General features: G+C 47.2%; 1 protein-coding gene across 1 annotated transcript in view; it reads right to left on the reverse strand.

Moving 5' to 3' along the window:
• Positions 1 to 13,033: 13,033 nt before the first annotated feature.
• The window catches only part of GALNT12 (polypeptide N-acetylgalactosaminyltransferase 12), a 648,514-nt gene continuing 635,597 nt past the window's right edge, over positions 13,034 to 25,950 (reverse strand). The window contains exon 10 of the mRNA XM_086965330.1: positions 13,034 to 14,333. Within this exon, the coding sequence (XP_086821456.1) occupies positions 14,196 to 14,333 (138 nt within the window). The 3' untranslated portion in view covers positions 13,034 to 14,195. The remainder of the gene's footprint in view (positions 14,334 to 25,950) is intronic.

Consider the following 25,950-nt stretch of genomic DNA (forward strand, 5'->3'; position numbering starts at 1 on the left):
GAAAGAAGGGATTTCTATATTGGAATCAAAGTGACGGAGTGCAGGGGGGGATGAGGACCTCCGCACTACTGGCATGAAATTGTGACGTTTTGATTTCACAGTCGGTTTGGAATTCATTTACCAAAGCGGATGGCAGTAGTGAAGGAACTACGCCATGCCGTGTTTGGTTTACATTTTTGCCTGGCCATTGTAAAGGAGACATTTGCGCTATTTTAGCAAAAGAGGATTTCTGTTCAATTCATTGTTGGGAACTCTTTTGTCATCTCTAAACTCTGGCTTGCAGCATTTATTCTTTGTACTTTTATAAGCCTTGGATTGACCTATTCTTCAGAGCTTTCCCTTTACTGGCCATGGGGTAGGTCATTAGTGAGAACTAATGATTTAGGCAGAAGGTTTACATTGCCACAGTGTTCTTACACTTTGTCTTGTGTTAATGCAGGATAGAAAGAAGGCAGAAGAACAGCAGTATGGTGTATGCACATGTGTTTCTACAGGTGAATTTAAGTGGTTGTTGCCTAGTGAGAATTTACTGAGTGTAGGGTTAAGAATTGTATTAACCATTGACTTTTTGTCTTACAGCTTCTTTTTCCCTGCTGCCCCTTCCTTCTTCCCTTTATTCTTTTGGGGTTTTTCCCCTTTTGGGGTTTTTCCCTCACCGTATCGTCTGAACACCCTGTGTATATACTTCAGGGTGTTCGGAGGGTCCGGAGGTGGAGCATTGTTGCTGCATACGGATCCTGCGGAGTGCAATCCTGACATTTGCCTTCTGTTCCACTCGTTTTCCCCTCGTTTTTTGTGCCCTTCTGCCCTCTGTTTCACTCGTTTGTTGTGCCTTTCTGTCCTCTGTTGCACTACATTTTCCCCTAATTTATTGTGCCCTTCTGCCCTCTGTTCCACTCGTTTGTTGTGCCTTTCTGCCCTCTGTTCCACTCGTATTTTGTGCCTTTCTGCCCTCTGTTCCACTCGTTTTTTGTGCCTTTTAGCCCTTTGTTCCCCTCGTTTTTTGTGCCCTTCTGCCCTCTGTTCCACTTGTATTTTGTGCCTTTCTGCCCTCTGTTCCACTCGTTTTTTGTGCCCTTCTGCCCAGTTCCACTCGTTTTTTGTGCCTTTTAGCCCTCTATTCCACTCGTTTTTTTGTGCCCTTCTGCCCTCTGTTTCACTCGTTTTTTTGTGCCTTTTAGCCCTCTGTTCCACTGTTTTCCCCTCGTTTTTTTTGCCCTTCTGCTCTCTGTTCCAATCGTTTTTTTTTGTGCCTTAGCCCTCAGTTCCACTTGTTTTTTGTGCCTTTCTGTCCTGTGTTCCACTTGTTTTTCTGCCCCTTTTGCCTTCTGTTCCACTCGTTTGTCCCTCGTTTTTTGTGCCCTTCTGTTCCACTCGTTTTTTTGTGCCTTTTAGCCCTCTGTTCCACTGTTTTCCCCTTGTTTGTTTGTGCCCTTCTTCCCTCTGTTCCACGCGTATTTTGTGCCTATCTGCCCTCTGTTCCGCTCGTTTTTTGAGCCCTTCTGCCCAGTTCCACTCGTTTTTTGTGCCTTTTAGCCCTCTGTTCCACTCGTTTTTTGTGCCCTTTAGCCCTCTGTTCCACTGTTTCCACCTCGTTTTTTTGTGCCCTTCTGCTCTTTGTTCCACTCGTTTTTCGTGCCTTTTAGCCCTCTGTTCCACTCGTTTTTTGTGCCTTTCTGTCCTGTGTCCCACTCGTTTTTCTGCCCCTTTTGCCTTCTGGTCCACTCGTTTTTCCCTCGTTTTTTGAGCCCTTCTGCCCTCTGTTCCACTCGTTTTTTGTGCCTTTCTGCCCTCTGTTGCACTACATTTTCCCCTAATTTATTGTGCCCTTCTGCCCTCTGTTCCACTCGTTTGTTGTGCCTTTCTGCCCTCTGTTCCACTCGTATTTTGTACCCTTCTGTCCTCTGTTCCACTCGTTTGTTGTGCCTTTCTGCCCTCTGTTCCACTTTGTTTTCCCCTCGTTTTTTGTGCCATTCTGCCCTCTGTTCCTCTCGTATTTTGTGCCTTTCTGCCCTCTGTTCCACTCGTTTTTTGTGCCCTTCTGTCCTCTGTTCCACTCGTTTGTTGTGCCTTTCTGCCCTCTGTTCCACTCGTATTTTGTGCCTTCCTGCCCTCTGTTCCACTCGTTTTTTGTGCCTTTCTGCCCTCTGTTCCACTCGTTTTTTGTGCCCTTCTGCCCTGTTCCACTCATTTTTTGTGCCTTTTAGCCCTCTGTTCTCCTCGTTTTTTGTGCCCTTCTGCCCTCTGTTCCACTCGTATTTTGTGCCTTTCTGCCCTTTATTCCATTCGTTTTTTGTGCCCTTCTGCCCAGTTCCACTCGTTTTTTGTGCCTTTTAGCCCTCTGTTCCACTCGTATTTTGTGCCTTTCTGCCCTCTGTTCCACTCGTTTTTTGTGCCTTTCTGCCCTCTGTTCCACTCGTTTTTTGTGCCCTTCTGCCCTGTTCCACTCGTTTTTTTTTGCCTTTTAGCCCTCTGTTCCCCTCGTTTTTTGTGCCCTTCTGCCCTCTGTTCCAATCGTATTTTGTGCCTTTCTGCCCTTTATTCCATTCGTTTTTTATGCCCTTCTGCCAAGTTCCACTCGTTTTTTGTGCCTTTTAGCCCTCAGTTCCACTCGTTTTTTGTGACCTTCTGCCCTCTGTTTCACTCGTTTTTTGTGCCTTTTAGCCCTCTGTTCCACTGTTTTCCCCTCGTTTTTTTTGCCCTTCTGCTCTCTGTTCCAATCGTTTTTTTGTGCCTCTTAGTCCTCAGTTCCACTTGTTTTTTGTGCCTTTGTATTGTGCTCCACTTGTTTTTCTGCCCCTTTTGCCTTCTGTTCCACTCGTTTGTCCCTCGTTTTTTGTGCGCTTCTGTTCCACTCGTTTTTTTGTGCCTTTTAGTCCTCTGTTCCACTGTTTTCCCCTTGTTTGTTTGTGCCCTTCTTCCCTCTGTTCCACTCGTATTTTGTGCCTATCTGCCCTCTGTCCCACTCGTTTTTCTGCCCCTTTTGCCTTCCGTTCCACTCGTTTTTCCTGCGTTTTTTGTGCCCTTCTGCCCTCTGTTCCACTTGTTTTTTGTGCCTTTCAGCCCTCTGTTCCACTGTTTTCCCCTCTTTTTTTGTGCCCTTCTGCTCTGTTCCACTTGTTTTTTGTGCCTTTCTGCCCTCTGTCCTATTCGTTTTTTGTGCCTTTCTGCCCTCTGTCCTACTCGTTTTTTGTGCCTTTCTGCCCTCTGTCCTACTCGTTTTTTGTGCCTTTCTGCCCTCTGTGCCACTCGTTTTTTCCTTGTTTTTGTGCCCCTCTTGCCTTCAGTTCCGCTTGTTTCCCCAGCCGCTGTGGCCTTTTGTTTAAGTATTGCTGTTAATCAGAGTCCCTTCACGGGCTCCGATTAACAGCAATACCTAAACAAAAGGCCACAGTCTGCCCGCGCTTTAATAACAAAAGCGTAGAGACAGTTTCAAAACACAGCGTGTACTGTCTCTACGCTTTTGTTATTAAAGTGCGGGGCAGACTGTGGCCTTTTGTTTAAGTATTGCTGTTAATCGGAGCCCGTGAAGGGGCTCTGATTAACAGCAATACTCAAACAAAAGGCCACAGTCTGCCCCGCGCTTTAATAACAAAAGCCCTGCCTCGCGCACCCACATAGCCCAAGCGCCAAAAGCCCCGCTAGCCCCCCCGCCTCATTACCTGCACTCCTCACGCCCTCTCCGCCGCCACCGTCACGAAAAGTGCCTCATGTTCGCGCCGCTCGCCTCTTTAAAGCGGCCGGCGGCGAACTCTCTATAGCGATGTCCTGTGTGCGCGCTCCACGCGAAGTGGTGCGCGCTGACGTCAGGGGAGGTGAGCGCGCGCCCTACAGGGAACAGTGGTTTTGACTATTATAAACCGAAATAAACTTTTCAAAAATTCAATTGAAATGAAGAGAAAGCCCAATTCCTTCACAGATTTTTTAGGTATGGAATCCTTAGCAATCTCAATGTTTATGAAAATACTTAAGAATAAGAGGAGCACTAGTAAACATAAACGTGCCATGGCGCATGCGCTGTCTTGGGGAAAGATGCTATATACACCATAGTGGGGGAAGCTCCTCCCACTTTCAGGCCACACATCTGATTGGTTATAATGAAAAATCCTGCATTTCCATTGGTTTTTGCCGTCTTGGTCCCGCCTCCTGACTGCCATGACGTCATTTTTCCTGCTCCGAGGCTATCGAACAAGTTACTTACCTTCGGTAACGATATATCTGTAAGAAACATTAGTTAGTGTTAGATTCCTTACCTTAGAATAACCCCAGGCGTCAGTCTGGATCCGGAAACTTTTGCGTAGCAGTACCCCTGCGCGTCGGTAGGCGTCCCCTGCGGCTCCGCGTCCGTCGTCGGCGTCGTCGTGCGCCGTGATGACGTCGCTGGAGTATATAGACGCCGCCTCCGCGCGCTGACGTCAGTTCTTTGTACACAGCTTTTCCGCGCCAGAAAACGCAGAGCCATGAGAGAACCAACACTGGTGCCATTTGAAACTAGGGCCCTGAAAGGGATGTCCTTAACCCTAGGTATGGGTGGGTTCGGTAAGGAATCTAACACTAACTAATGTTTCTTACAGATATATCGTTACCGAAGGTAAGTAACTTGTTCATCTGAAAGAAACACGTTAGTGTTAGATTCCTTACCTTAGAATAGATACCCCAGCAATACCAACCCCGGTGGTGGGTCTGCGAACCAATACATTCCTACACCAGAAAGTCCTGGAGGACAGAACGGCCAAAGAAGCCATCCCTCCGGACTTGACTGTCCAGGCAGTAGTGCCTCGCAAAGGTATGCAGCGAGGCCCACGTAGCCGCCTGGCAAATGTCCTGCAAAGGGACTCCCCGGCCCAGGGCAGTAGTAGCGGAATGGGCCCTCAGCCCAACAGGTGTCTCCTTCCGAGCCAAAGAGTAGCACGCTTTGATGCACAGAACGACCCACCGAGAGATGGTTTGTTTACACACCGCCCGTCCCTTCTTCGCACCCACGTAGCCAACAAACAGTTGGTCATCCACCCGGAACTGGCGTGTAAGATCCATATAAAATGAAAGCGCACGTTTTGGGTCCAGACGTTGAAGGATGCGGAGGCGGGAAGAAGGAGGGGAGGGTGATGGACTGCCCGATGTGAAAAGCAGAAACTACTTTGGGCAGGAAAGAAGGTCTAGTCCGTAGAACCACCTTGTCAGGATGAATGGACAGGAAAGGAGGTTGGACAGAAAGGGCCTGGAGCTCACTCACTCTCCTGGCAGAGGTGATGGCAACCAGGAAAGCCGTCTTCAAAGTCAGGAGACGAAGAGGACAAGAATGAAGGGGCTCAAAGGGAGCACACATCAGAAAGGTAAGAACCAGGTTAAAGTCCCACTGAGGCATCACAAACGGAACAGGTAGATACATGTGTGTGATGCCCTTCAAGAATCTCGTTACAATCGGGGACTTGAACAAAGAAGGCTGATCAGGAAGCCTCAGAAAGGCTGAAAGGGCAGAAAGGTAGCCCTTGATAGTGCCCAGAGCAGAGCCCTTCTGGGCAAGAGAAAGAAGAAACAGAAGAACCTCGGAAAGAGGGGCAGAAAGAGGATCCACAGCCTTTGCTGTGCACCATGCCACAAATCTGTTTCACCGACAGGCGTATACCGACTTAGTGGAGGGACGCCTGGCTGCCAGAATTACGTCACAGACTTCAGGAGGCAAGTCAGATGGCCTCAACTGCCGCCGCTCAATCTCCAAGCATGGAGGTGGAGGCTGGACAGGTTCGGGTGGAGGACCGTCCCCTGCTGCTGCGACAGAAGGTCCTCCTGAAGGGGCAGGCGGATCGGGGGACTGACTGACATGCTGAGTAGCTCGGGATACCAGTACCTTCGAGCCCAGTCCGGAGCCACAAGGATAACTTGGGCCCGGTCGCGCCTGATCTTCTTCAGCACTCTGGGCAGAAGTGGTATAGGCGGAAAGGCGTATAACAGTCCGCAACTCCACTCGCGCCGAAAGGCGTCGCCGTGCGAGTGCCGTCTTGGAAACTCCAACGCGCAGAACTGATGACATTGCGCGTTCTCTTCTGTGACGAATAGATCTAACCAAGGCTCTCCCCATTGCAGAAAGATGCCTTGCGCCACGTCCGAGTTCAGACGCCATTCGTGATCCATCGAGCACCGACGGCTGAGTTCGTCCGCCCTGGCATTCAGAGAGCCTGCCAGGTGTTGAACCGTCAAAGTCACGCCCTGACGTTCCAGCCACTGCCAGAGGCGCAGAGCCTCCTGGCAAAGGGTCCACGACCCCACTCCCCCCTGTTTGTTGCAGTACCACATGGCGGTGGTGTTGTCGGTGAACACCTGCACTACACTCCCGTTGACAAAGGGGAGGAATGCCTTCAGTGCTAGACGAATCGCCCGCAGCTCCAACAGGTTGATATGGAGCCGGGACTCCGCCGGAGACCAGATGCCTCTGATCTCTGCCTCTCCCAAGTGGCCACCCCAGCCCTGGAGGGACGCGTCCGTCACGACAACGTGCTCCGGTTGGGGAAGGGAGAGGGATCTGCCTCTGACCCAATCGCGGTCCGTAAGCCACCACTGCAGTTGTCTCGCAGTGCCCTCCGAGATCAAGACGTGGTCGGACAAGTTGCCCTGATGCTGGGCCCACTGAAACTTCAGGTCCCACTGCAGAGCCCGCATCCGCCACCGGGCGTGATGCACCAGAAGGATGCAGGAAGTCATCAGTCCCAGCAGCCGCAGCGTCAACCTGACCGAAACCCGGGATAGCGGTTGAAAGATGGGAATCAAAGCCTGTATATCCCGGACCCGCCGTTCCGGAGGATAAACCCGAAACTGCGCCGAGTCCAGAGCCGCTCCGATGTAAAGGAGCTTTTGAGAGGGACACAGGTGTGATTTCGGCACATTGATGGAGAACCCCAGGTCGTGCAAGAGGTCTGCCGTCATCTGAAGGTGGTGGACGACTGTCTGGGGCGAGCCCGCCTTCAACAACCAGTCGTCTAGGTAGGGGAAGACTGAAACCCCTAACCTGCGCAGATGGGCTGCGACCACCGCCATCACCTTTGTGAACACCCGTGGGGCGCTGGTAAGGCCGAAGGGAAGCACGATAAACTGAAAGTGCTCCTGGCCTACCGTGAACCGCAGGTAACGCCGGTGGGCCGGCAGGACGGGGATGTGAAAATACGCATCCTGCAAGTCCAACGCTACCATCCAGTCTTGTGGGTCTAGAGCAGCCAAGACCTGAGCTAACGTCAACATCTTGAACTTCTCCTTCCGGAGGAAGCCGTTGACGTTCCTTAGATCCAAGATAGGACGTAGGCCCCCCTTGTCCTTCTTGGGTACCAGAAAGTAGTGGGAATAGCAACCACGCCCTACTTCTGGCCCAGGAACGCGCTCGATGGCCCCCTTGGCCAAGAGGGCCGTAACTTCCTCCTGCAGAAGTGTCAAGTGGTCCCCCGACACACGGTGGTTCTGCGGTGGCATGGCTGGAGGAGCAGTCTCGAAGGGGAGGGAGTAGCCCCTTCGGACGAGTTGCAGCACCCACCTGTCCGATGTAATTGTGCGCCAGTGAGCGTGGTGATGGCGAACCCTGCCACCCACTGGCGTCACATGGGGCCGAAAGCACAGACTAGGAGGATTTGGAGGCAGATGCTGTGGGGGGAGGTGTGGCCTGACCCCGCCGTTGACCCCGACCGCCTCCACGGCTGTTTCCACGGCCGCCACCACGTTGAAAAGATTGTTGCGGTGCGTGGCTGGCAGCACGTGTGGGGACGCCCCTTACTTGGCCACGAAAGGGGCAAAACGAACCCGTTTGCTGGCGCTGGGTCGAAAGACCCAAGGACTTGGCCGTGACCCTGGAGTCCTTGAAGCGTTCCAGCGCGTGGTCCGCCTTGTCACCAAAGAGGTGACAGCCATCGAACGGCATGTCCATCAAGGCATTTTGGACGTCTGCCGAAAAGTTGGCGGATCTCAGCCAGGCGTGGCGACGAATCGCCACCGTCGTTGACATAGCTCTGCCCAGCGAGTCGGTCGTATCAAGACCACACCGTATGGAATATTTAGCTGCGTCTCGGCCCTCAGCCACAGCCTTGCCGAGCTTCGCCCGCACCTCCATGGGGCATTCTGGCAGCACTTCCGCAACCGTGTCCCACACAGAGTGGGTGTAGCGGCCCAAGAGGCATGCGGTGTTGCAAGACCGCAGTCCCAGACTCAGGGACGGACTTACCATACTGGTCATACCTCTTGGATTCCCGATCGGGCGGGGCCGACGGGAATGCGGTCTGGGAGGTAGAGGCCTGGATCACCAGACTCTCAGGAGTGGGATGGGCGGACAGGAATTTGGGGTCGTCCGGACAAGGACGGTGGCGTCTGGCCACGTTCCGATCAACAGGCGAACCTGAAGCGGGCCTGGACCACGTGCCCAACAGAACGTCTGACAAGGCTTCGTTAAACGGCAGCAGAGGCTCCTGTGGGCATGACTGCGGTTTGAAGACCTCAGTGAGGATGTTAGGCCTCACGGCCTCGACGGGGAGCTCAAGGTGTAAGGCCTTGGCAGCCCTCATCAGCACCACTGAATATGCAGCTCCCTCCACCGACTCCACGGAAGGAGGAGAGACAAAACCAGGGTTAGGAGAGTCGTCCAGACCACTGGCATCCCCCAAATCACCTGTCCAGTCCGGGTCATACTGGCACTCACGTGACAGAGGGTCTTCAGACCCCTCCCAACCTTCCCCGTACTCTTCATCATCTCCATACTCTGAGTCAACGATGTAGACCGGCTCCTCGGGGTTCACAGGCCCCATCGGCGTCGAGCCCGGCGTCGATCGACGCCGGTCCGACTCCGCGTCCGGATTCGGGGAAGGAATGGGGACGGCGCCGCCCGGAGCCGGCGCCAGAGCCCCGCTGCCGGCCGAAGCCGGCACAGGAGAACCGGCACCGCGCGGAGCGGCGTCGGGGGTAACCCAGATGGAATCGGCGCCGAACCAGCCGGCAGGCCAGCCGGCGTCGACCCCGAAGGCCCTTGCGGCGCCGGGGTCGGAGCCGTCGGCGGCACCGGGGCCGAAGCACCCGATGGCGTCGAGCCAGGGACACCCGACCCGCCAGGGCCCCCGGACGGTAGCACTGGGCCCGAAGGCGCCGTAGGCCCCGTCGGAGAACTGAGCGCCCTCATGGCCATGAGGAACGCCTCAATCTCCTCAGGCGTCGCACCGTGCCCAGGGACCAGAGGGTATGGGGCAGGCCGCGCCGGCGACTCTCGCGGAGCCGCGGAGTTGGGTTCACCCGAACCCCCGGCCGAGTCCCGCGAGCGTCGGGGGGAGTCGGGGGTACGATGACGACGCCCCGACTTCTTGTGTTTCTTACCTGATGAGCCCGACGAATGGTGACGACTTCCGGAGCGCTCGGCGCGGCTCCACGACCGCTCCCTCGAACGCTCCCTGGACCTCCGGCCGTACCGAGACCGCTCCCGACGCGGGGCCGACACCCGGAGCTCAAGCAGCTTGCGGGACCGCTCTCGTCTAGCCTTGTTAGTGAGAGCCCGGCAGTCGACGCAGGCGTCCACGTCATGGTCGGGGCCCAGGCACCGGAGACAGAGTCGGTGATTGTCCGTGACCGACATCGTGCGGTCACACCCGTCACAATTCTTGAAACCGGGCATCCTACCAGGCACCAAAAAGAGATAGAAGTTATAACAAAGTTGGTCGAAGACCGGAGTACTGCTCTTCGGATCTGCGCTTGCTGGCGCAGAAAAAAAAAGAACTGACGTCAGCGCGCGGAGGCGGCGTCTATATACTCCAGCGACGTCATCACGGCGCACGACGCCGGACGCGGAGCCGCAGGGGACGCCTGCAGACGACGCCTACCGACGCGCAGGGGTACTGCTACGCAAAAGTTTCCGGATCCAGACTGGCGCCTGGGGTAATTCTAAGGTAAGGAATCTAACACTAACGTGTTTCTTTCAGATAGCCCCATTACTTGGGAAACAGTTTTGTTTCCCTATCTCTCCCCGTTCTCCCTCGTAGTCAGTAAATCTTTGTACCATAGCCACCACCCACTCCTTCCTGTTCGTGCCTTTTTTCAGGCCGGCACTTGCATTTAAAATGCAATAGGTCTCTGGTAAATCGTTGATGAGGTCGCACTCTTTGTCTCGCATGCGTATGATGCCTTACATCATGCGCAACAAAACAGTGCCGTTTTCCCAATCCGCCACTTTTTTGGTGCCGCTTGGTGCAGGCGTCCAGTGGACCCCCCAGCCCCCCACCCCAGCCTATCCTGTTGCTCGCTTCCCGCGCGCCCGGGCATCTCAGGGCTCCTCGCGGGAAGAGCTCAAAAGCGCTTCGAAGTCTTGTGTCTCACATTGAGCTGTAAGGTCGTGAAGGTGGTTGCTCGGTCTTTGCCATTCGCAAATCAGTATAAAGGAGGGATGCGCCAGACCTGAAAACAGCACTGTGTGCTCACTCTTTGTTGCAAGTTTTTTTCTGAATCAAAAAAGGTATAAAAAGCTGAGGTTTTGTCTCCTGCACCTAAAAACCCCACGCCTGTTCATTCCCTACTCACATACTCATTGACTGACATCCGAGCGTCAGCAACTGTCAGTCTGACAGTATAAACCGACGCCCCTCTATTGCATCAGTACCAGCCCCAGGGTCGGCACAGAGCACGCATCTGGACTGTCACACCAAGAATGCGGCATGCACAGTGGGAGGGCGGGGCACGATTTTGATTGTGAGTCATTATAGATTCCACGCGGGGTGATTTCATCACTGTTGTGTTTATGCACAGCCCAGCTGCATTCTGGGAGCTCCCCATACCGGCAGGGCTCGGAGTCCGTTCCCGGCTGAACAGCATCTGCACCAAGTGACCTTCCGCACAGCACCTGCACCAAGTGACCAGCGCTTAGAGGCAGGCGCTAGTATTTCCAGAGGCGGCTAGTGTTTCAGGAAGGCGGCTCAGTGCGGGGGCCATGGGGAAGACGGCAGCCTGGAAACGCTACAGGGGAAGGGCAGAGCCATTTAGTGAAAACATCCTCAGCAGGTAAGGCGTCCCATCCATCGGCAAAATAATCATTTTATTTAGGTCTGCAACGAAAAGTGACACTTTCACTTTGCTGCCTTCATTTATCGTAATGTATTTAGTCCCGACAAGCCATATCCTGTGGGCACTCTCTGAAGTATTCCTTCACGTCAGGCAGGCATATGTGTGACACTCTCAGGCAGGCCTGTCTTCGGAGCCGCGCTGAATGTGGAGCTGGTACTTTATGGCAGTAAACAGAAGCTCAAACATCCCATAATGCAGCTTGCTCTTGGGCAGCATGACCAGGTCAGTTCTAGAGACATGACGTCACTCCACATGGCAATGAGCTTTAATCAAAAGTTTTACAAGCCCTGTAACACTCTTTTAACCAATAAAAAGATCACAGCTACGGGCCATCAGGTAAAAAAAAAAGCTTTGGCATATCCAATAGGTCTCACCTTTTGACCTTATAAGTGTTTAGCTATGCAACACTTGATGTTGTTGCACCAAGGATATTGTGCTGATAACTAAACACTTATAAGGCTCCAAAGGCGAGACCTATTGGCCATGCCAGTGCTTTTTTTACTAGGCAAGCTCTCTCTGCTCTCGGCATTTGGGCAAGGTGGGAGTGGGAAAAGTGCGGAACAAGAGGGTATCGTCATTCTTTAGAGGCCATCTGTTCATTGTTATAAAAAAATGTATATGTGCAGGCAGGGCTGCTCTGTCTCATCATCCTTACTAAATCACTTTGTCTAGTTTATATGCACTTAGACCAATATCATTTCATTCACAGTAAATCTGCACACAGCACCGCATGGCTTCTTGCTCTATTTTATTTTTATGAAAATATCATAATGGGCCACCATAGTGCTAACTAGGAAGGTTTATGTTTGCACACAAGTTAGTGCGTCATATACTGTACCAAAAAACACAATTGCTGTGAAAATATATTTTTTTGTTTTATACAATATTGATATCTGTCATTTATCACAGAAATTATACCATTCAAAATGTTCATTGTACTTGTATTTGTAAGAAAACTACAATATGGCGAAACCAATTGGCATGGCCAATGCTTGTTATCTTGGGTTACCATGCAGTTTTGCATCTTTCTTTCTCCATTTGGTTGAGGGTTTTGGAACGAGCTTTGACCTGTTGAGCTAATACCATTTGCATTATTTGGGTATAATCACCCCTCACACCACAATTTCGTGGCTGAGAGAGATCTATTTGAGGCATGGAAGCTGCAAAAGGCACTCAAACTTTCAACATGAACACCGTCACCAACTAGGCATAATCAGGATAGGAGAGGTATCCTGTCGCTGGTATTTTCTACAGCTACTGTCCAACTAGATAACTCCTCTACCCCACTGACACTGGAGCAGAAGATTAAAGGTATCCTTATCTAACAAGCAATAGCTTACTTGGTTAGCCTATATATGTCACTGAACCAATATAAAGAAAGGGAAGGGGCAATTTCATAGAGAATATTTTCACGTATTTCAGACTGCTTACTTTTTCCAACACCACAACATACAATCCTAATACATCCTCCGTTATACACCGCAGCCTCTCTAGTTGCAGTGTCGATTATTAGGATGGAGGACTTCAGAAAAATACCCACTGATAAATATCAGGGATGCTGCTGTGCAGAGAGAAACCATTCTTTTTAAAACAGCAGACAGGCTGTTGGGTAATATGTTTCCACATTATACTTACCATACCTGCCCAATAACCTGGTGCAGAATGCCCTAAATGTAGACAGGTAGTGTCTGGTAACAGGCAATTTTTCAACACATTTTTTCGGTAAGCTATTCGTAATTCTGGAGTTGAAACTGACCCAAACATCCTTTTCTGCATCTCTTTTAGCAATTATGGGCTACTTGCCTGATATCTAAAAACTGATCAAAGGATTTGCAACACTGCTTCTCTTGTTGGTTAAGCAGTTGGTGGCACTAGATTAGAGCTGACCTTATCTCACATGTAAGTGACTATCTGTAATGGAGAAAAATACCACTTTTAATAAAAATAGGGAGGAGTAAATTGCTCATTTTCAAAATAATTTTATTACATTCTACAACAATATTCCGTCCCACAAAAATATAGAAAACTCTGAAAGTGCATATTAAAACAATCATTCATACTTCCATAACTGAGTACATGTAAAAACTCCATTGTTCCCAAATATTAAATAAATAAGCACCAATGAACTGTGCATAAAAAATATTTATGTTCTTATGTACTCTACCAGAAAGTCCACTAAAGATACTATCCCTCCCCATATTTTAACAGATTAAACATGAATTATAAAGAAATATTTAAAATGTGTGTAAACCATGTCTCACCTAATCAAAGGATTGACAACTTCTTATACTGAAAAAACAGCCCAGAATAAATCAAACATACATAATAGTCTGAAATTTCTCTTTTGTAAGTCAAAGTGGAAATCAAAAAAGTAAAGCCGAAGTAAAACTTGGAATTCTTTAAGTAACTGTATGTTGTGTGTGCTTCTTAAGCCTAAATAGAGTAGTTCAGGACATCCATGTAGGTTATTCGTACAAGAGGCACATTGGTGAGTGTCTTATACAGAATCGAAAAACCGACACAACACACCTTTAAGCACGGTGAATGTAAGTTCCAGTCCCTTTCATATAACCTTCCTTAAGTGCCCACAAAAGTATTTTATTCAGAACGATTTTTCACAATGTTTAAAAAAATATATAGGATTAAAAAAATACGCAAGTGCACTAATTGCAATCAATGTGAATATTTAACTTGAAACCGAGAGCCTTTCTGTTAAACATTTTTAAAATAGGTCATTCAATTCATGTGCGGGTGTTTCAAATATGGCACAACTGTTCATTTCTTAATTTTGAAATACCACTTACGGCACATAGTGCATGTATGCTAATGCAAACTGCCCCACAGCATCAATGTAACATCTTTCACATTCTATGCAATAACGCCCTACAATTGCATCATCTATGGTGGATAGTCCTAGAGCAAGGAGGTAGTGCTTTATAACGGCAGTAATTTTAAAACGAATAATCAGTGATAACATTTTGACAGCCGAGGTCAACAGTCTTTGGGTCACAGAAAAATAGCAAATCCGTATTCAACAAATTCTATCTATAAAAATAAATCCTGTATGGTACGATTGGACTGTGATCTAAAAATACACAATTTGTCTCTCAGAGGCAACATTAGGCTCAGCTTCTCTCACTGAAAACCCATTTTTGGTCATCTGAGTCGCTGCAGGGTCGCAGTAATGGTGCTGGATTACCATTGTGACCTTTCATCTCGGCTTGAATACATTTCTGAGTTTGTACATGGAACAAAGTACCATCCTGAAAAAGAAGAAAAACAGTATCAATTTACTTGTGCTTAAAGAATTAAAATGTAGAGATAATCTTAAATTGAACGCGCTGAATTGTTACACTATTTTAAGTAAAATCTGTATGTTTAGCACAAAGGGTTATCAGTACTAGAGTCATTTTGGTTCTCTTGATCAATGGCCTATGTTTGGCTAAGAACATATTGAGATATCCGACATCAGGAAAAAGAACTGATGAAAAAAAAGTGGATGGAGGTGTGTGTAGCTAACTCGAACTCAAATCAGGATCAGTGTTACCACATAAGGCCACGCAATTTACAGAAGTTTGTGACACATCTCTAATCTCTTAACAAACCTTTATAAATCTATGTGAATAGCAGGTTTATGCAAATTGGGCCAAATGATGCGTACCTTAAAATTGTTCCAGAAGTGATTGAGTTAATACATAATCTAAAAGCATATCGCTATGTTGGACTTTGGACTACGAAACCAGACAAAAATAAGAGACCAAACATACCCCAACTATGGATAGCAATAAGAGGACTTGATTAAGAAAAGAGATGGGCATTGAAAGCCTAACAGAAAGTGGATTTATTGGTCAAGAAGTGAATGGCAATATGCTGCAGAATCTACTACTGTGAGGTTACCTCCAAAACGTGTGTTTTAACTGAGGTAAAGAGAGGAGAGTCCCAGAGCAGAAAGCACGATCAGGAACATTGCTGGAAAATCTGATATGCACACATTGGGGCTCGAACTGAGAGGGCTCTATGGGCAATGCATATTGTACAGTGCTGGATGCATTTTGCAACTGGAAGCTAATGCGGGTTCTTGCAGACTTTGAAAATCAGATCAAACGTTCTAATATTGTAAACCAATTTATGTTCTGGATAGATTGCAGCTTTTACATCAACCCCAGTGATGTCCAGATAGCAAACATTGTAATAGTTACTCACGTGGATGCAAAAATGGCAGAACTTTCCTGAACAGCTTCATCTCAGCTGTAAATAAAACACAAGGCACCAACAGCATAGACCTGGTTCTTTTAACAGTTGCTTCTTATCAAAGCAGAAGCCAAGGTTGTACGCCTTAGCAGCAGAAGTAGGTGTTGGTTCTAATTGGATTGGCCAGAGAGGAGGACTAACAGACTACAATGGCTCATACGCACCTTTGTTCTGCTTGCATGATGCTCCTGAAAGTTAGTGTTCATCCAAGTCTCGGTACTAGACAAACGGGCCTGGTGAATTTTCCAAATTTTGGATGAAGAGTGACTGAGTCACAGATCACATGGGTGTTGTCAGCATAGGTAGCAGCCTCCATAACAAAAGAAATAATAATGCAAGCCAAAGATTGCACATCGAAGTTAAAGAGAATCAAAGAAAAAGAGGAGCATTGGAGGACTTCAAAAAGGACTATGGTCTTGGAGAGGAAGAATGTTCGAGCCCGAGATAGATTTCCTACCTGAGACAATGGAAACTAGACCAACCAACACCAGACACTGGATTGAAATGATTCACAGTATCAAAGACAGCGGGAGGACTGAAGAGTATAATGCCCATAGGGTGGCCCTCCTCAAAACCCAAACTCAGGTCATCTAGCACAATGACCAGTCAGGGAAATTCCAAGGCAAACGCCTATCAGGGCAGCAGCAAACAAATCACAGACCTTAAGGTGATTATCTAGCCATTTTAACAGAAACTTTTCTACAATGTTAATTACAGCCATCGACAGTGTGATGTGTCTTTAGTTTGGCTCCAGTGGTTTAATAATAATAATATTACACTTGTATAACGCCTGGTTACACTGACCAGCGTGTCCCTGTGCTGGAAAACCATCCTCCACTGTAGCTTGTAGACTCATTTTTTTGCGGTACCAATGTACAAAATATTACCGTAATCCAGCTGGGATGTTACCAGGGCATGAACCAAGGTTTTTCTAGCCAATAAAGGGAGAATATCCAAGGTTTTTCTCACCATTTTAAGGATTCCGAAGCATTTCCCTGTGGCCTTCTTAATATGTGTCTCAAAGGAGAGTTTGGGGTCCAACCAGACTCCAAGATTTTTAGTTTCCTCTTTCGGACTAGGAGTGGGGCCCAGAGTCTGGGGCCACCATGCTGAGGACCAGATGGATGGGTTCCTCCCCACGATTAGCACCTCGGTATTGCTGCCATTCAATTTAAGGTAGTTACAAGTCATCCAGGTGGCCGGGTCACACAAACAGGAACAAAACTGGTAAGCTGCTTCCTCTGAGTTATGGCATAAGTCATGGGTACTTGCAAACATTTTCCCAGGGGCCACAAAGTAGGTCTGTGGGGTGACCGAGGGCCACACTGAAACGAGCAGGGTGGCGTTTGGGGGTCTGGGTGGGTCAGGGACTATGTAAGGAGGTCTAAATAAAGTTAAATAAACGGGTTGGCATTTATTTGCAAGTTAATACATGCTTGCCTGTTATTTAACACTTTTTATGAATATTAGTATTCAGACACTAAACAGCAGCTAGTTCTGCTGTTCACCAGGGGTTCTGCATGTAAAGGTCAAGAGGGCCGCAAGTATCACTGGGATAAGGTGACAATCAGTTGCGTGTCGTCCGCATAGGAAAGAATGGTGACATTGTGTTTTTCAACAATCCCTGCCAACACGTCCAATATAGAAATTTAAAAAAGTTGTGCTCAGAAATGAGCCCTGTGGGATCCCTTGTGAGAGTGGGATACTTTCCGAAATATGTGGATGTTGCATAATTTGAAAGTTGCGCTCGTGGAGGAGGGAAGTATCCATTTTAGAGCTAATCCTTCTATCCCACACAACCCGAGTCTTCGAAGGAGTAGGTTGTGGGTAACTGATGTAATCGGAAAGAAGATGGATACTTCAAGATAGATCATTAAATTACTTTATTTAGTTAAGTTGTTAAGATTTAAAGATAAAACCCCATCAGGAGCAGCTGTCCTGCTGCTCAGCCCTCACCCAACTGACATTCACAACACACTAACATTCCATTCATTCAACATTCCACATCTCATGCATTCTAGCTGAGCAGCAGGAAGATATAAGATACAACATAGCTCCCTTCGTTGGGAAATTTAAAAGAAGCAAATAAAACATTGACAACATGTCAAGTACAATTGGTCAGTAGATTCAATAAATTTAAAAAGACAGCACAAGTAAAATAAAATGTGCAATATAATCAATAAAAGATAGATACCCACATACCTCACATCACAACCAATGACACAATCATCAAACTGACGCAAGAAGACGGTATGTAACTGTTACCATGCATCTTTTAGCACAAAATACTGTTACAACGAAACTATTACAACGCAGGACCCTTTACAACGAATACCTTTACAACGCATTACACTACAACGCAGATACTATTACAACGCATACCATTATAACGTAAGTATAGGTAAGTTTATCTTTTTTTAAAAACATTTATTAGGGTTATTGGGTTTGGGTTTTGGGGTACAGGGGTATTTTTAGGTTTCAGGGTTGGGTTTGGGTTTTGGGGTACAGGGGTATTTTTAGGTTTCAGGGTTGGGTTTGGGTTTTGGGGTACAGGGGTATTTTTAGGTTTCAGGGTTGGGTTTGGGTTTTGGGGTACAGGGGTATTTTTAGGTTTCAGGGCTGGGTTTGGGTTTTGGGGTACAGGGGTATTTTTAGGTTTCAGGGCTGGGTTTGGGTTTTGGGGTACAGGGGTATTTTTAGGTTTCAGGGTTGGGTTTAGGTTTTGGGGTACAGGGGTATTTTTAGGTTTTAGGGCTGGGTTTGGGTTTTGGGGTACAGGGGTATTTTTAGGTTTCAGGGTTGGGTTTGGGTTTTGGGGTACAGGGGTATTTTTAGGTTTCAGGGTTGGGTTTGGGTTTTGGGGTACAGGGGTATTTTTAGGTTTCAGGGCTGGGTTTGGGTTTTGGGGTACAGGGGTATTTTTAGGTTTCAGGGTTGGGTTTGGGTTTTGGGGTACAGGGGTATTTTTAGGTTTCAGGGTTGGGTTTGGGTTACAGGGGTATTTTTAGGTTTCAGGGCTGGGTTTGGGTTTTGAGGTACAGGGGTATTTTTAGGTTTCAGGGCTGGGTTTGGGTTTTGGGGTACAGGTGTATTTTTAGGTTTCAGGGCTGGGGTTGGGTTTTGGGGTACAGGGTTTTTTTAGGTTTCAGGGTTGGGTTTGGGTTTACAGGGGTATTTTTAGGTTTCAGGGTTGGGTTTGGGTTATGGGGTACAGGGGTATTTTTAGGATTCAGGGCTGGGTTTGGGTTTTGGGGTACAGGGGTATTTTTAGGGTTCAGGGCTGGGGTTGGGTTATGGGGTACAGGGGTATTTTTAGGGTTCAGGGCTGGGATTGGGTTTTGGGGTACAGGGGTATTTTTAGGTTTCAGGGCTGTGTTTGAGTTTTGGGGTACAGGGGTATATTTAGGTTTCAGGGTTGGGTTTGGGTTATGGGGTACAGGGGTATTTTTAGGGTTCAGGGCTGGGTTTGGGTTTTGGGGTACAGGGGTATTTTTAGGTTTCAGAGCTGGGTTTGAGTTTTGGGGTACAGGGGTATTTTTAGGGTTCAGGGCTGGGTTTGGGTTATGGGGTACAGGGGTATTTTTAGGGTTCAGGGCTGGGATTGGGTTTTGGAGTACAGGGGTATTTTTAGGGTTAGGGCTGGGTTTGGGTTTTGGGGTACAGGGGTATTTTTTACATATATATTTACAAATGTTATAATTACATTTAATTTAAATAAGTAAATTATTTAAAAAAATTATTAATTACATTATTTAAAAAAATTATATACTTACCTATACTTACGTTGTAATGGTATGCGTTGTAATAGTATCTGCGATGTAATGTCATGCATTGTAAAGGTATGCGTTGTAAGGGATTTTGCGTTGTAAAAATTGCGTGCTAATGGTATGCGTGGTAATAGTATGCGTGCTAACAACATATATCCCAAGAAGACACATCCTGTCCCTTTCCATACTGATACACGCACACAACAGTCTGAACTCTGTTTGAGTAAAGTCTCTGTTGTGTTTCAATTTTCCTTGAATTTGCACGCACAGGTTCTACATCAAAACATCGCCAAATGGTGTAATTGGAAAGAAGATGGATACTTCAAGATAGATCATTAAGTTACTTTATTTAGATAAGTTGTTAAGATATAAAGATAAAAGCCCATCAGGAGCAGCTGTCCTGCTGTTCAGCCCTCACCCAACTGACATTCACAACACACTAACATTCCATTCATCCAGCATTCCACATCTCATGCATTCTAGCTGAGCAGCAGGAAGATATAAGATACAACAGTAACAATGTCAAAGGATGTACTAAGGTCAAGTAAGACTAAAGTTGCAGCCTGACCCTCATCCGCGCGCCTACGCAGTGTCTCAGTTGCAAGAAGCATTGTTGACTTGGCCGAATATGAGGCTCTGCAGCCTGACTGCGAAGGGTGAAATAAGTTGTTCCGGTTGATGTTGGCAACCAATTGGGAATTCACAACTTTCGCTACTATTTTGGAGAAATACGGCAAGAGCGGGATCGGGCGTAGGTTGTCCAGTAGGCCCGGATCAGCTGATGTTTTTTTTAATAGGATGACGATTTCCCGGGACCTCACCACAACGGAAGATAGCTTCAGAAGTTTCTGAACGTAGGGTAGGATCGCATTGAGACATTCCCCTAGGACATTAGGTGATGCTGGGTCCATTGCGGAGCCACATTTAATACCTAAAGCCACATCTTTAAAATATTCCAGCATCGTAGATGAGAACTACGAGAAGGTATTACCCTCAAACAGGAAGTTCCTATCTGGGTTAAAAAGAGTGCCATAGCGGGCATCAACTTTCACAGGCAGAAGTAAGGGCGACTTCTTTCTTGGCAAAAAGAGCTCTTATTCGACTCATCTTGTTGAACTCTGCCTTCAAGGTCGGAATCGACGGCCAGTTGGAAACATCCAGCTTCCCATGTGGAGGAGGAAACATTACGTTTTCACAACAAACTACACGTTGGGAGACCGTAACGATGTAAGGAATTCCTGCCAGCATCCCACAACTATCTTCATTATTTAAAAGTAAATAACTACCGTTTGCTAGTAATGTGAATGTGGGTGTGATAGCAGGTGTTGGTGTACCTTTTAAGACACAGGCCAAATTAGGAGCATTCTGATTACACGAGACATGCAATTGGATATTTCTACACACTAACGAGTGATCAGGAGTTGTTGTGCAATCTTCACCATTCAAATAAATCTCTTTTCCCTCCCTCAGGCACCTATAGGTAAATGGCAGTGACCAAGCTTCATGGAGATAAGCGGTACCCAGAGGTTCATACCTGCCTATAGCATAGCACTTCATGCAAGCCTCGAACTTGAACAGAGGGAGAGGTAATGTTATTAGCCATGTACGAGCCACACAGCAGAATTTGTCTCAGCCACAGAAAACGGCAAAGATTCCAACTTTTCAATATGTAACATAGAAAAAGTTGCATCTTTCATAGACATAAATTGCTGTTGTCAGTCAAATTAAAAGGGGCAAATAATGAGGGCGTGTTCATGTACTCCCAAGGCACCTTCCCTGCCTTTAACAGTTGTAAAGTCCATGCAAACTGCATAATGGAACGCAATTGGTTTTGGCCATGGTACAAAACTGAGACATCTTCCTACACAATATCAACAACAGACGAAACAATATTATCTCATGTGTAAATGCGGGAAGAAAGCGTGTTAATGATGTTATCTACAACTGCTAGCCCCTTTTCTTAATTTGTTTGATTTATAGCTCTTAAGCGGAAAGCCGCCTCAATCTGTGACAGTTTCCAAACTTTGTTGTAAGTAGCGTATATCCATCTTTTGGATCTGCCAGAAGCAGGGCCCTTGACAAAGTCATTCAGGTCAACATCGTCAGTCAATTTAGACAAAGGAAGCTTAACGGACGCTAAAGTGGAGTGTTTGAGCCAATTCTGACACAGCTTGCCTACTGAATAGGTAGTTACAGAATGGTCACTCTCAAAACGGGGATCCACCCTAACCTGTGTGTAGCCAGGGGCTAAACCCAGAAAACGATGTTGGCAAGAATCTGCATTTCTGTGCCACAACAGCCAACCCTTAGGATCCAAACTGGATATGTTAAAAGTAGAATTCAGAAACAGGGTCTGTAATTCTCTGATAGTAATACTGGTATTATTATCCCAAACAGGGTACTATTCAAACTCTGGAAAAGAAGGAGCATTTAATTTTTTAATAGTAGCCAATTCAAAGCAGGTGGTTTGTGAAATTGTCGAATTCAAAAACAACATATGGTTTGGGATGAGACATGCACGATGCAAAGCCTCTGTGCCTTGCACTTGCCAACTTTTAGAACCCCAAACAGATTTAAGATCAATAGTATCTTTCCACAGTTAATAGCCCCCAATAGCCTATTGGTCAAGAAAGGACTTGGAAAATAATAATTTTGTGGGGCTAAGTCTAACTTTGGAAGAGGACTTCTCGGTCATCTTAAAATAAAATGCATTAGGATTTGACTGATTGAAATCAGTAAAATAAGTGAATCTCTTTAAAAGAGAAGTTGAGCTGCCTTCCATAGGAGCGGGGCAATGTTCCCATTGCGTACAATTAATCATATTCCTCCTTGTGTTAGCATTATGCAGGTAGTGATTGCCAATGGGGTTGATAACAAAACAAATCACCATAATTAGCTGAATCGAAGTATAAATCCTCAGCATCAAAAGCAGCATGATATTTCAAATATGAAAATAAAGCCTCTACGGCTTGAGCATCCCAATCATCAGAGCATATATTTTGTTTAACCACATCCCCCATAGAAACCCTTAGTACGTTTGGGACATTTATAACCTCTGTGGGACCATGTATTTGAAATTTAATATCATCCCATGCAATCCCATCTAAGAAGGGCCAAGCAGTAATGTTTACAAAACTCAGGTCCCTCTTCAATCTGTGTGATGAGGAATGGGGTGCCAATGTTCCATTAATATGTTGAATAGCAGTTCTCTCTTCAACGTAGTGTCCATTCACAAGACGGAAAAAATACACCACAAATCCAACTGACAAACCAAAAAAATGAAAAAAGCACCAACCAAATGTAAGTCTAAGGAGGAATCAAAAAATGTTTTTTAGACCATGTTGCAAAAACAGAAAGTTTCTAAGGGGACTTCGAGGTGGTAGAGTTAGTGTCAAATGAAAATCTGGACTCAGTTGCTAAACCGGTTTGTAAATCGGGCATTGACAAGTCTGTGGGGTAAGTATACTCAGTTTCATCAAGATGAGCATCAGGTGGGGTATTCAATAAAGGACTTGAAACTGCAGGCATCTCGAAAGAAACATCAGGCCTGTTGTTAGGAGCCAGAGCCAAAACAGAATTTCTCTGTATCGATGGGCAGGAGACCGCAGGTGTCATACTAAGAAGAATCAGCCTCTCTGTGTAATTTGACATTGTCAATGGAGATGTACCTTTTTGCCTCTCGACCTGGAAGTGGAGGTAAAAGGACTGTTCTTGTGCCCTGCACGCCAAGTACAGGAACTGGACCTCGATATGAGGGACCAAATTCGTTCTAGTTCTCGATCTTCTCTCAGACCAGTTCTCCAACTCGGGGTAGCCAGCCAACTACCAGAATCTGCAAAGCAGCATCAGATGTGGAGGGCAAATGTTCCTTTGCAAGACGGTCTCTCGTCTCTTGTAGATTCTGTAATACATTACAATGTTCATCTACGTCAAAGGGGGCAGCAGCCGCCGCCTGGTCTAGAACTTCAAGGTCCGGGACAAACATTTTGATACCAAAGAGCATCTCGTTTGGGGTCCGCCCACCCAGAGACCTTCTAGGGAGATTATTAAGTGCACCCTGTACACTATTGAGATGGGCCAGCCAGTTCCTGCGGGTACCTATAACCCTAGCTGTCATTGATTGCTTTAAGTTCATCCGCTCCACAACACTATTATCCTCAGGTCGGTATGGAGACGAAAATTTGACTTGGACCCCCAATGAACTCATGGCATCCTTGTACGCCTTAGAGGCGACCGCTGGACCCTGGTCCGAATGGAAGGTGCCACACGTAAAAATTCCCACTAAAATAAGCAAATCTCTTATGATAGTTTGTGAATCAGCACTCCAGTGTGGCCACACCCATACAAAGCGCGTGCAAGAATCAACTGCAACTAAGACGTATTTATACGCAGTATCAGAGGAAAAACGACCGCAGTGATCCAAATAAACACAACCAAGTGGTTTATTGGAAATGTACAACTGTGTTTGGGGCAGACGCGCAGCAGACGAAGGCTTGATCTGCTGACAAATGTCACACTGAAGGACATAATCACGCGTCTGTTTATACAGTCCCCGCCACCAAAAGCAAAGTTGTAGCTGAGATACAGAAGCCGTACGCCCGCATGTGCAGACGCAACACCCTCGTGGGCAGCTGTAATCAGCACTGACCTGCGGTCTCGTTGGGAATCAATCTGTCACCAACGCCTGGTATTTTCCCATAAGGAACTTTATCAGGACTTAAATGATAATAATACTTTGAAGGAAATCCAGTAGGATATTTACTTTCCTTCTCAGTAGCAGCAATTGCTGCCAAGATGTCATCATCAATCTTACTTTTGGAACGTGTAACTGCTGCAACCAAATATGTCGAAACTGCTGTCTTCGCTGCCTCATCGGACAAGCTATTGCCAGCAGTGTGAACTCCCACACGCTGATGACCAAGAGTATGAATTACATATAAGAGTGGCAGTTGCTCTTTAAGTTCAGCCACTCGAACCCAGATCATTTTGTGTTTTATTGTGCTACCTTTGGAGTCACAACAATCATTTTGAGTCCAAAAGAACAGATTGTCATTGTAAGACTGGAAATTGCAAAAAACACAGTTGATGGACAGAATGCAGAACAATGTCTTACATTCACCCCAGTACAAAGATCTGGGCCTAAATCCATCGTTTTTTGCACTCCACACCACCCTAGGTCAGACAATGGCTATATGCAAATCAGCCTTGACCCTGTGCCTCATGGGAACAGTCCAGCCCGAACTACCAAGCCATGTCTTTCCTAGACCGGAATCAAGCATCAGAGGACCGGTTTCTGGCTATCAGCCTTCTTCAGCCTGGATAGCTTGACTCCAGTGATGTGGAGAGCCTGGGACTCACGTCTGAGCATACCCAGCCCACTCGGGGTGAAAATTGCAAAAAACACAGTTGATGGACAGAATGCAGAACAGAATTGTAAGACTGGACACAGTAATAAGAGTCACTCACTATAAGAGTAGTCACACCAGGGTCGGCGTACTCCAATGCAAGCATCAGAGCACGGAGCTCCACTAACTAGGCGGTACAGTCCCCTAATGTCTGTGTATGCACGACATCGGACTTGAATTCTCCATTCCCCATGGTACCAACCACAATAGCACAAGCTGAGACGTATGCGTGCTTAGACCCATGCGCAACTTGCGCCGAACCGTCAATGTAAATGATACAATGGAAATCCTCCAAAGGGCGCATAGTCAAAGGGGCAGGATGAACAAATTCATACTGCAAAAACTCCTGCGACCGTAAGGAGGCGTCAAAAATGAACGTGACATCCGGAGGCGTCAATGATGTTGCCCATGGTATCCACCGTGGGTGCAAAGCTTTGAAATTAGGTACACTGGCTTTCGTCAGTGCCTCCAAGGCGGGATATGGGGTAACAACCAACATGCGTTTTCCCCTGTGACAGTGCGCGTTCCTTTAGAATCGCCATTTGCACTGCTGTCAAACCTTTTTCCACAGTGGAAAACTGCATTTCAGCTTAAGTGTACAAGTGTGACTTGTAAGCGATAGGTACTGTGTCACCTTTGTTAAAAGTAAGGTACGTGAAACCCACCGCACCAGGGAAGATTCTTATCACCAAGTTGGTGTGGTTATCACGAGTCAGTAAGAATTTAGATTCTAGAAGATCAGCCTGCAAAGATTGCAAAATGGCTGAATGTTCAGGCAGCCAGCACGATTTGGTAAAAGTTGGTTGTATCAAAGCATATAATGGCTTGATACGCTGGGCATATTCGGGAATGTAAGTACGCCCGAAATTAAAAAATCCCAGTAAAGATTGCAATTTTTTCAGAGTTGTAGGAGTGCGCAGTTGTGCACGTTTCTCCAAGAAGTGAGGGGCCAATCCTCGACCTTCATTGTTGAGCTCATAGCCAAGGAACAACACTGTGTACTCTGGGGGAGGAGCTTTCCACGCGTCCAAGATGGCCGCGTGAGCTTAGGGCTCCCGAGACCCCCGTTGCCCCCCGGGTACATCCTGTCACTTATCCTGATGCCTGAAGGTGGATTACTGTAGCGGAACCGAAGTAGAAGCGGATACTGAAAGTCGCATCCCGATCGACCGTCGGAAACCAGAGCTAGAGAGCCGAGCAGTTTGTGGCCTGCTTGGACCGGATGCCCCGGGACTTGAGTTGGCACTGGACCCAGGCCGTAGTGAATCAACAATCACGGACCGGAAGTCGCAGGTCCGACTTCACAATCGGCCTTTGTTTCTTTCCCGATTCGATGGGCGTGCCGTGCCCCCCAGTGTCTCCGTTTCGAAGCATATCAGGCGGAGATGAATCGACTGTTACACAATCGGTGAACTACAAGAGAATTGGTGATTACTTGTGTGCCCGATCGCGGAGTC

Source organism: Lissotriton vulgaris, chromosome 4_1 (genome assembly GCF_964263255.1).
Source record: "Lissotriton vulgaris chromosome 4_1, aLisVul1.2, whole genome shotgun sequence".
NCBI lineage: Eukaryota > Metazoa > Chordata > Amphibia > Caudata > Salamandridae > Lissotriton > Lissotriton vulgaris.